The sequence below is a fragment of the Syngnathus scovelli genome, chromosome 3, assembly GCF_024217435.2.
Source record: "Syngnathus scovelli strain Florida chromosome 3, RoL_Ssco_1.2, whole genome shotgun sequence".
Lineage (NCBI taxonomy): Eukaryota > Metazoa > Chordata > Actinopteri > Syngnathiformes > Syngnathidae > Syngnathus > Syngnathus scovelli.
Window position 1 is genome coordinate 11,076,574 of NC_090849.1, and position 12,199 is coordinate 11,088,772.

The following is a 12,199-nucleotide window of genomic DNA, read 5'->3' on the forward strand; positions in this document are numbered from 1 at the left end:
GTTTTTAAGTTGAACTTTTTCATTCTTATCATTATCTTTCTCACTTACTAGTTCTACTGTTTAATCATTTCTGAAAAACTCTTTCTGTTCCATCATGACTGTGCTTGGACTTAGACCTTTAAGCTGAAAGTAAAGCTAGTTCCATTATGAAGAAAGACTGCTAGTGATTAGATGCGGATGAGGACAAAAACATGAACATAATAGAAAGGAATTTAAATTAGAGATGAGGAACGGAAAAGCTGACATCCATAATGCATACTGGATTACAATGTGCATTGTTGCTACTGTAAATATATATAATCATATTTGTAACAGTAACCGGTGTGTTTTAATGTGAATAAAGCAGAGAAAAGTGTGCGAGTGTGAATATTGGAGACACAGAATTGTAAACATTGCATAATTCCTACACAGTCCCTAATGTATTTTACGACCACTAAATAACATGGTTATCATAAAGTGATTGCTTAATAGTAGTAATAATAACCTAAATGTGAACGCATTTGGTTAGAAACCACCGGAACGAATGTCACCTTGTCTCTGTGTAATGTGCATCTCCTCCATTTAGTGTTTGACCCCGCAGATTTGTAGCTTGTTACTGCACAAACCAACCAAGAGGGGCAGACAATCGAGCAACACTAAAATGGCATAACAGGATTAGCTGCTGAAAATAGCCTGGGAAGGGATGTCCCAGGTCTTAGCAAAGTACTAATAGGCTTTTCTCTGTGTGGGGAGCCACTACTGGCAAGAGAAACCCATGTGACTGCACAGAATTACAGTTCCTCCGCATTGCCGACTACAAGAACGATAAACATTTTGCTGATCATTAGAACGGATCATTATTATACTCTATTTGTAAAGATAGTTGGATGTTGGAAGATTGTGCAGATTTTAATTTCATTTTAAAGTTATTGCGCTTTTGTGCCCAGTAAGTGCATATTACTTTGAAGAAGTCTGTTGCTGGGGGCTTGCAATAGTAAAATGCCAGTTTGTACAAGTATTGTCATATTACAAAAGTAGAAGCCAAAAGACACTGATAATGCAAGAGTAACCAGCAATTACAGTCTACAGAATAATGCAATAGTACAGTATGTACAATTGGTATTGTGACAGTGAGAACAACACAAGAACTGAACTGAAAAGCCATGCGTACCTTTTGCTTTAGCTGCCTCAATAGTAGCTACGTTAAAATGGGGTTTGGGGAAAGAAGGCAAAAAGGGAGACATTACAATGCAGCAAATACTAGAGCAAGCAAATACATCACTGAAATCAAGCCTCAACGTCATTAACAGTTGTCAGCTGATGGCAAAACGTATAGGTCAAGTTGGCCAACAACAATGTCACAGAAAATGTTAATGTTTAGGCCACTTAGCAGCAGCTACAAATAAGAAAATATTTGGTGCAAGGTATGAAATGGGGGAGGACTTACATATTTTAAAAGAGGGTATTGTGCTCACCACACAGTTTGATAGATTAAAAAATATAAAAATAAAAATAGGAGAGCACCGTAACATAACATGAAGTTTTGAGTGAAGCATTTGGAAGCTGCAGCGGAAAACAAAAAGTGACAGAATTATTTTGCTCCAATTATTTTGGGGAAGTGTGCAACTGTTTAAAATCAATCATTTGTTTAATTTAACTTGGCCTGAGTATTCAAATTTGATTCGTCTGCCATTCCTGTGTAAGACTGTGTTTACAATTTGGGAACAAATACTGATAGGTGATACGGCATTATTCCTTTTTGGGACTGGCTCCAAGTCAGATCATCATGAGGCTCCAAAATTACATTTCTCAATAGCTTATGTATGTACATTTTTTGTTTCTGGTAATTAAAAAAAAATACCTTTTTTAGTGTAAAAAAATATATATAAAAAAAAGAAGTTTAAAAGGTGTGTGATATATTGGGTCAGTTGCATTGGCTCCTCCCAGAATGCACAAACTGAAATGCGCAGTAGATATGATCTTGGGTGCACTCGGTTAGTAGATCAGTTTCTACATCTGTTATTGTGAGTAATCCCTTGCATGCGCAAACCTTTAGCAAGTCCGGCCCTAATAGGGAGACTGGGAGATGCACAACAGTGCACGATGACAAATAAGCACGGCACATTCTCGCACGACAAAAAAAAAAAAAAAAACAAAGCTGCTGTTGATGTTTAACATTTGTTTAGACACGCAAACAGATTATTCATTGTCTCAATTTCTTGAGCAGACACGAGTACAAATTGTGATTAGCGATTCCGATGATGTTAGAGTATTAAAGTATTTAACTTTTTAAATTATCAGTGAAAAGGCCTAACAATCTTACATAGTCTGCTAAGTGATGAATTATGTGCCATGCTAATTGTTAGAGCAAACATAACAGAAAGCCAGCGCTAACCTAGTAAGCATACATTTTATTGTAATGTATTTCAAATAAAGTACTCAATTAAATAAGCATGCTTGTTATACATTTTATGGTTATTAGTGGATATTCTATGCTTGATCTGATATCTGGTGAGCTTGGAGGTTTTTGATCTGTTTATAATTCCATACATTTTTGGGTTAGAAACTACTTCTTGATGTGCCAGGAGGGAAAAACACACAAATCATTAGCCTTCTCAAAATTTGCCTCCAGAGCAGCAGGTCTGAAAGCGATGGCGAAAGAGGCGGACATGAACAATGACATTCTCCCTAAAGGTCATAACATGTTGTTTCCCTTCTGATGGCTCCAGAACTTCTGTAAGTCTTCAGAGGGGTACAGCGTGACGCCCAACATGTTCTCTAGGGGGTAAGACCAGCCACTGAACCATCAGACGGTAAGCATGCTTTTCTAGGCAATAGGCTATAGGTTTGGCCTTCAAATTGTGGGGGTGCCTCTTGTGATGTGTACGCTGGCATTGATCCAAAGCCCTTTAAACCTACTGGCAGAACAGTTGATGACCTCATTCAGTCATCCTCGATGTGGCATACAGTTGTACTGTTTAAGTCAGAAAATAATTCCCTACATTTCCAAAAATTTAAAACCTCTAAACTCGAACGCCACTAAGGTTTGGTTGACTGAGTGTTGACTGACAAATCTTGTTTGCAATCAATTGGCCATATTAGTGGGATCATATTAGAGTATAGAAGACATTGATAATATTATTTCTGAAAGGAATTTCCAGGGTTTTCTGAAAACCTTATGATGGACTTCCATCTTCGCATGAGTGGGAAGGGCTGGGTTCTGTACATGTTGTGAAGACTGTTACGCACGCACACACACAAATCCACCAAATCCAGAATAGGAAGACACTAAGGAGCTGGCAGATGATACAAAATCACACTTACCTGTCTGTAATGTCTGCTTTCCACCTGACAGTACTCCCACAGGAAGCGTTCCGGTCGGGGTCAGGCCTTTGAGAGTTAATACACTCTCACTCTCCTCCCTGGACCACGACACAAAGCACACAGGTGCAAATGAATCGCATTTTGGGAGAGTGATGAAACATATACGTAATGGTTCAATTATTATCTAATTAAGAAGGCAAATATCTTTAGGGTCGCCTATCAACCTGCATTTGTGCTCCCAATTTAAACAAAGATGCAAGCAATTAATTAGTAGATCACTTAAGTGAAACAACAAAGGTGCTCTTCAGGGACATTGAATGAAGATTTCGAACTGACAAAGTTGATATCTTGGCTGATAGTTATTTTTTTATATCAAACCCAAATGTGTTAAGTCATAAAAGAATTAGCCTCACCGTTCCAATACTTTGGGAGGGACATTTTGGAAGCACCATTTGTTTTGGTTTGTGTCCATATGTGTATGCAGTGGAACTTCTGGTGATTTTTAACGTCTTCTAAACATTTCAAGTGGTAAAAACATCATTTTTTATAGGACCACTTTTTGTCCAATTGTATATGTACTCATGTGAACAGTAATTAAACTGCAACAGAATGTCCAGCTATAAATAAATACACATTTAAAAAAAAGTTATCTAGAATGGCTATAAAGTGTATATGTGCAAGCTGGCTGATTTTGGTTTATTGATCCTTGCAAGACCACAACTGTCCGTTGTCAGATTTCAAGGCATATCATGCTCCGGGTTCCATTGGAGGAAATGCTAAAATATAGGACAAAGAACAGAACTCATTGGCTCATACCTGAGGACTGAGAAGACTCGGGCCATTTTCCCAACTGCACGTATCTTGTTCCGGATTACCTCCTTACGCATCGCTGTGGTACCACCTGGAAGACAATCGTTTTGTCAAGACAATTTCAACAACAATGGCATCGAGAGACACTAATGACAGCTGAGGGGAATGACATTTTCTTCAACAACTCCAATCTTTAACAATTTAAAACCACACACAATCCCAAAGGCATTCAAAGAAATTAACAAATGGTTGCAAGCTGTATTCTAATGGGTCTAAATAGAATAAAAAGAGAATAATGCAGAATAGTTAATTCTAGGATAGTTAATTCTAAGAGAATAGTTTTCTCTTAAAACAGTGCATTTTTGAGCACTTATGCTATATAGAAAACTGATTGCTGTATAATGAGATGTAGAACAGGTTGCCCAGCAGGGAGACATGGAAAACAGGCAAGACAGTGGTCCTTCAGGACTCACTTTGCCACCCCTGTTATAGAGGGTAAACATTTGTGATTTATAACTGAGTAGCTGCATCCTTACCTTCATATAGATCATCTCCCTCTGACATGAGCTCATCATCAGAACAAATGTTGAGCACATTCACCAACATCTCTGTCACTGTAGATGGTAGAAATTAGAGCCCATTATATCGTCAATTTGCAAGTTAACATTCGCATTCAAAAGTACTACAAGTATTAAAAGAAAAACAGGAAATAGGATAAGATTAAGCCAACTAAAATAAGGTACTATGTCATTAATGACAACAAATATATGACTGTCATACTTTCTGGAATAATAATAATATTAGCAGGTCGGCATATTGAAGCTTTTTCGGCATTTTTTGGAGAATTCTCAAGGTTTGAATTTTTTTTTTAATTTACTAAAGGTTTACATCTGCAAAAATGGGCCGAAACTTGAGCTCATGCAAATAGATGTGAACTCTAATCTACTAACTGAGTGAGCCCAAAACTGCATTTGCCAAATGCACAAAATATCCCCGCATTTTACTTTAGTACTTGCTCTTCTGAGAAGGGTACATGTACACAGATTCATTTAGCATGTTTTGTGATTTATCAAATTTGAGACTAATTATAATGGTTAATTTTACATATTTACACTATGTTGTGCATCTGAAGGGCAGGTTCAAACAAGTAGGCAAAGTGATGCCAGGTTGGACCAGGCAAAATGAGAGGCGGCAGAGAAAATGTTTCCCCTTTTGTAAATAATTTTGAAATGCTACCAACACGAATTAGCTGGATAAAACATATATTTTATGCAATTGGAGGACAGTTTGATTTGAGAGTGGAACGGCTTGAGTCGTATCAACTCACGAGAATTGCAATTTGATATTGTACACTGAGAGATGGTATGATGCAATAATTTTTCTTGTCATTTTATGTACATTTGAACGAACTTATCAGTACTGTACAGTATGTGTGCCATTTCCTTCCAAGATATCAATGCACTCATCTTTTAATCAAAAATTATCTTCTGATTTAGATATTTTTTGTCACTATCCCAAGAACCTTACATTTGTGTGACATTTCACATATGGTAAGATGCTGATGGACTGACAGAGAAACGAATACAAACAAATTAACATAAGAAACCAACTACCCATAATAGTACTGACGATAACACCTGGAGTATTAAAGATGCCTGGTTTACTTCCTAATATAGTTTTGGTTATTATTACGGAAAATCCGGTTTCATATTGATAGGATGTTCAAAATGGAGGATATTCAGTGCTTGTTTGGCAATTTTGAAGGGATTTTTTTCCCCAGACTGATCAATAAAATATTCATGCCCAGTCTGTATGGTGTACTGTTATTGTATAAAGTGTAAACTCAGCCATGTCATCATTCAATTGCAATGTCAAAAGCAATTAGAATGAATTCAGTACTAGCTAACATTTCTTCTTTATTTCTCAGACTGCACAGTAAAATATTTATGCTTTGTCTGTAAGACATACAGTTATTGTATGAAGTGTAAATTTAGCCATGTTATCATTCAATTGCAATGTCAAAAGCAATTAGAGTGAATTCAGCATTAGCCAACATTTGTTTTTTTCCAACATACCTTTTTCTCCCACAAACGGCAAAGACCATGTGAAGACATCCATAAAATTAGGTAACCAGTAAGGGTGGGGGGAACAGTTGAACTGTCGAATATTCATCACGTTGTTCTCATATTTTAATACAGCAGCTAGAGCATAAGAAAATGAAGTCTGAAGATTAAAACTTTAGGTGAGTGAGAATACTAACTGCTGAGTCAAAGAAATATACACAAACCTTTGTTGTTGTACACATCAAGATAATTTGGAGCCGAAAAGATTGTAATTAACGAAGGGAAGCCCGTAGTCTGACTTTTTCTATACATCCGATATCTATTGAGTCACAAAACAAAAACACTCAGACATATTGCATATTAAGAGAAAGAGATGAGAAAACAGCAAATGAACTTACCCTGCATCTTGGGCTTCATGGGCTCTAATTACTGACAACAAGTTATTATTTACCAAAAAGTCACAGACTGCTGAGTAACTGCAAAGAGATGAAGACAAGTTGACTTATTAAAAGTTGTGTTCAGTGCTATGCTTTTTGCCAGTAAAGTTGTGACAGATTAAGGGGATCAAATGTCTTTCTAGCAATCTACAACACTACTACTTATTCAGAAACAAATGTGGTAATGTGGTTTATGGCAAAATTCAGGACTATTATGCAACTCTGAGTGTACAAATCGTATAGCCACCAAACAATACAAAATGGAGGAAACTACTGGAACATTTAGTTTGAATATTACTGAGCAGTAAGCAATTATTCTGTGCTTAATAGAACAATTTGATTTCCAAAGACTGTTATTGCAATTAGGAGGAAAAACTGCCAAGGAGATGTAATTCAATACCTGAAAAAGTAGGAACAGCCTCTGACAGAGTTATGGTTGAAGTGTTCAGATGTCTTTTCACTGCCATAGTCTTCACCAGGGTCGGCCCAAATCAGGTCACACATTGGCCCGAATGCTGGAGGCTCTTTAAATCTGTCTAACTGTTAAAAAAGACAAGTTCACAAGCATTATATCATTGCCGTTGGATAGAATCGTCATATCTTCAAGGTTATCACTTCTCAGGAGACCCCCAAGATGCCAAGTTTGTTAGTATTGCATCGAGAAAGAGCAAGCAATTTTCAACACTTGAGGTTGTTCAATAATTTGTGTGGATTGACCTATAGCACAGATTTCTAGAGAGAAAAAAAAAAAACTGAAATTCATCAGAATGTGTGACTTCAGCCCCACACCAACGATATGTGTGCTTTCATGACAGTGTGTGTGACCAATGTTGTATGATACTTACTTTCCTTATGTCGTCAAGGCAGTTAATTTCTGGTGAGAGTCCACCATGTACACACAAGAACTGTTGATTAAGCAGGGCAGCAAGGGGCAGGCAGTCAAAGGCCTCCATACAGGCATCATAGACCCTTTCGGAATACTTAATTTTACCTGTCACAAACATAGCACAACAAATTTGTATGGTTAAATGATTGATATATCAGACATTATGGAGAAGGCTGTACTGTGAAATTTGGGACCGAGGCTTTAGTCATACGTGTTCATTAATGTGCATAACAAACACACAAATGGTCAAAGTTTTGTTAAAGGAGATGCTGGAAATGATTTCTATGGCTCCCTAACAGTAAGAGTCCCAATACATCTTCCACAGTGTCACTTATACAGCACTGCAAATCAGATTAGGGTCAGGAGAAGCAAAGTCATTACAGGCCGGAGCAGACAGGACAAAGTCAGTACAGCATATGGTATTATGGTTGTCCAAAAGTGCACAGATAATGCCAGTTGAAGTCAGACCAGACTCAAATACTGCACTGCAGACTGTAATTCATACCGTGTACAAAATGTCAATGCAGTATCGTACGTATGTGCACAGTAAGCCAGTGTTGGGGAAAGTTCATTTTCTACATGAACTTTTTCAAAGTTCAGTTCACAACTTTTAAAATGAACTAGTTCAGTTCATGGTTCATAATTGAAATTTTATTAAGTTCATCGTTCCAAAAATGAAAAGCTCATAGTTCTTTTCTTCCCCAAAATCAGAAAAAAGGTTGCTGCGAGCTTTTACCCTCCAGCATATAGGCACACTCGTGTCCAGGTGCTGCTATAAATCAACAATATGAAATACAGGAAAAAAATGCTTGAATTGTCCATCCAACCATTATCTGTACGGCTTGTCCCCACAGGGGTCGCGGGCGTGCTGAAGTCTATCCCTGCCGTCATCGGGCAGTAGGCAGGGGACACCCTGAACTGGTTGCCAGCAGGGCACACAGAGACGAACAATCATCCGCACTCGCACTCATGGGCAATTTGGAGTACTCAATCGGCCTACCAAGCATGTTTTTGGGGTGTGGGAGGAAACCGGAGGACCTGGAGAAAATCACACAGGCACAGGGAGAACATGCAAACTCCACACAGGGAGGGCCGGAGGTGGAATCGAACTCGCACCATTTGAACTGTGTGTGTGTGTTCGTACAATATCATTCAAAACTACAAGCACATTGCCTAGTGACATTTTAGAGAGCGTTACTCTAAGCATCTAAAGATGGATGTGCATAAAGATACAGTTTGTGTGTCTGCAAATGAGGCTGCATGTGGGTGGAGGCGGAAAAAACAGTGAAGATGCTTTGAGTGAAATCAATTAGCAGTTGGCAAGGTTGTCTGTGCTGTCCCATTAAGCCACACAAACTCACACAAAAATACACAGGAACATACACACAGGCTTCAACTGAAATTGCATTTAACTGTGTGAAAAGGATCAACAGCACGCCTGACAGCACTCAGAACTCCGACAGTTCATCATCATGACAATAAAAAAGGCTTCTTTGGCTGTGTGGAGTCTCTTATGCAGATGGAGTGTCACAGTGCTCTCACCGGCACTTTTATGACAAAGACGGCCAGGGACACTGATCAATTTATTAAGTGCATCTTTTTTCACCATGCAACCGCCACCTTATTTGAAAAACTGTAGCCATTAAACTCGTATTCAATCATTCTAATGCTGCAGTCCCAAACTGTAAACTGCTGGAACAATAAGAACTACCCTACAAAAGTAATTGTTCAATTTCAGAATTTTTGCAATACAATGAAAAGATTTGGGTTGTCATCAAAACACGGATATGATGAGAGGTGAATGATTCTGCTTTTATTTCAAAGTACAGTAACTAAATATTTTAATCAGCCATAACTTCTTATACCACATTTTTAGGTGTGCAAATAGTAAATTGAAGTTTCACCAATCCTTGATCTAACTAAACTAAAGATACTAAGGATAATGTATTTTTATTCGAATTTCCAATAATTTTGAAAATTACCCTGAATGGAAAAAAACGCTAGAAATAAGAAAAAGTCCTGAAATTCACCAAAATGTTTTAACACTTTGAGGGAATAGATCAATAAAAGGAAAAAAAATGCAAATTTTGACTATGAAACACGTTTTGCAAAGAAATAACAGGACCGGATACCATGTCACACATGAATACAGTAATTTAGCCATAGTTTGTCTGTAAAATGTTAGCGAAAAAACACTTCCCAGACGCCAAGCCTTCCCATACAGATGAATAATAACGCAGGGATCTTCTTGTCGCCAACAGTATTCTTAACATATACATTATGTTTTGCAATCTGGATCTCCAGCAATTACTGAAACTTGGCATAACTCTGCCTTTTTGTCAGCACAGTTAATACATACTTCAACAGGACAATTCCGTCCGTCCGTCCGTCCGTCCGTCCGTCCGTCCATCCATCCATCCATCCATCCATCCATCCATCCATCCATCCATCCATCCATCCGCTTATCCGACAGGACAATTCCATTTTGCCCAAATTTAAATGACTTATTCAGAGAAAATGAGTGTGTGAAAATTATGACAATAAAGAGCAAAATGTTGCAAAAAATAACACTTTGCAAGATGAACACAATTAATGCCTTGAATTTTGTGTCTACAGACCCTAGACCTGCTGTAGTTTTGTTGCAAGTAATAATAAAAATTTAACGAAAATTAACCATTGGAAATCAGACATTGCTTTTGAGTAGTTGATCAAGAGAATAATTTTCAAAAGGCAAACTCATGAAACAGGCCTGGACAGTACCCTTAACATGTTGTTGCACAACCCTTTGAGGCAATCACTCCAATCAATTGATTGTAACTTGACTCTTGAGCCAAGTCGACAACTTTGCTGGATAGAAACACTTAACGCTGTTAAGCCCCTATCCCACAGTGCGGCGAACAAATGCGTTTTCGCCGGCAGCAAATGTGTTCTCGTCAAGGTTCGTTCAATGTCGTGAATGTTCACCAAAAGGTTGCCAAACTTTCAGCAGACATTTGCTTGTGCTGTGCAGTTTTAGTGATTTCAGTGATGTTCAAAAATCCCTTGCCACAGGAAAAATCACAAAAATTATTGGAGAACATCTGGCAAATAAATGGTAGAATTAAGAGGAGGGGAAATTGGATTGGCCTTTAAATGACTGAAAGACTTGCACTTACATTCCTGCTTGAAGGTGAAGTACTCTGTGAGGTGTCGGCACTCGTGGTTCCCTCGCAGGAGGAACAGTGTCGTGGGGTGGTTGATCTTGAGTGACCAGAGGTAGAGAACACACTACGAGGACAAAGTGACAGGAGGGGGAAAAATAGAGAGGAAATTTGTAAATTAGGAAAGTTACTGACTTGTGATGCACAACACGTTCATGCACAGTCTTTGAACTCACTGTACATAAGGCAGACGGAATACAACCATGGGTACATTAGCAGAAAAAGAATAAGATACTTTTAAACTTTACAAACAAGACATCAAATTTATTTCTATTACAGATTGTGGTGCTAAATCAAAAATATATGTACATTTTCTTAAATTTTTTTTTACTTTTTTTAACTTAAGATTTCTTCTGTTTTATAACACATTATGGACCAAAACAAAGGAATTGTAATCAGTATTTATATTATAAGTGTAATCTATATCGAATATATGCAGCTTTGGTGTAATTAACATGTAGTTGAACCAGAAGCTTTCTCAGAAGTACATCAAACTAGAGAACGCAATTTCCGTCGAAACTGTTTGTGAGAGGCTGAATAAAAACTTGTGGAATAATATTGAATAATGCCAAATCACATCAAATGATATACAACGACCAGGAATGAGGAAGGTGGAACAATGAGAATCGGTCAAAAAATGTAGACATAGTAGCATGCCAAAAAAATGCAAGGAATAAAATATACTAAAATATAATAATTATAATATTAAAGTCTCAGCCTCAGTCTTCACACAACTTGTATAATTAGTACCCAACAAGTAGCAGTAGTAATTGGTGGGCAAAACATTCCCTCTTTGGTGATATTGCTGTTGCTTATTTGTTTTTTACCAAATAAACATCACTAATCAGGTCCAAAAAGTAACAAGGAAAAATATTTTGTTTCCTTTAATGCATTTTTTTTAAAAGTGCTTTTTAATTCATTGAAGTAATAGTTGATTCTAAAAATATTCAAGGATGACGGACAATTACTCCTTGCCAAACCAAACCGATAAAATGGCTACAATGGTAGCCATGGTCATTCTATCTATCTATGTTTGTATATGCAAGAATAAATGATGAATCGCTCTATAAACTTTGCAATCTGCTGCAAATTATGATTAAGACATAATAATTGTAAAAGGGATTCTCATCTCCTTCCTGACAAATTATGATTAAGACATAATTGTAAAAGGCATGCTCATCTGCTTCCTGACTGGGTGTCAGGGTTTCCTTGAGCAAGACGCTGATATAACACAACACAACTTCTTCGGGTTATAAAAGAAGATAATGTAACTGTTATTGATTAAAAATATTCATTTATACATTCATTTTCCAATCTGTTTATTCTCACTAGAGTCAGTCAGAGCAAATCAGACTTAAACTGAACAAAAACTGTCTATATCTAAAACAATAAACAAAACACAGTGCAGCTAAGCACAAATGCAGAGATTGTGGTGCAAATTATAAATCAAAGCGAAATTAAATCGTTAGATAGGTTAAGAACATGGATTACTCACTTGCT

The 12,199-nt window shown here is 37.3% G+C and overlaps 1 protein-coding gene across 4 annotated transcripts in view; it reads right to left on the minus strand.

The window, feature by feature from the left end:
* ppp3cca (protein phosphatase 3, catalytic subunit, gamma isozyme, a) overlaps positions 1–12,199 on the minus strand; it is a 28,343-nt gene that overhangs the window by 2,870 nt on the left and 13,274 nt on the right. For 2 of the 4 annotated variants that reach the window (XM_049716442.2, XM_049716441.2), the window contains exons 4-13: positions 10,655–10,766; positions 7,459–7,604; positions 7,014–7,153; positions 6,575–6,652; positions 6,401–6,495; positions 6,189–6,314; positions 4,650–4,727; positions 4,120–4,204; positions 3,304–3,401; positions 1,151–1,177 (exon numbers count right to left, since the gene is read on the minus strand). In XM_049716442.2, coding sequence (XP_049572399.1) covers positions 1,151–1,177; positions 3,304–3,401; positions 4,120–4,204; positions 4,650–4,727; positions 6,189–6,314; positions 6,401–6,495; positions 6,575–6,652; positions 7,014–7,153; positions 7,459–7,604; positions 10,655–10,766 — 985 coding nt within the window. Of the gene's footprint in view, positions 1–530; positions 538–1,150; positions 1,178–3,303; positions 3,402–4,119; positions 4,205–4,649; positions 4,728–6,188; positions 6,315–6,400; positions 6,496–6,574; positions 6,653–7,013; positions 7,154–7,458; positions 7,605–10,654; positions 10,767–12,199 lie in introns of all 4 variants that reach the window. The other 2 variants (XM_049716444.2, XM_049716443.2) reach the window with 2 other exon arrangements.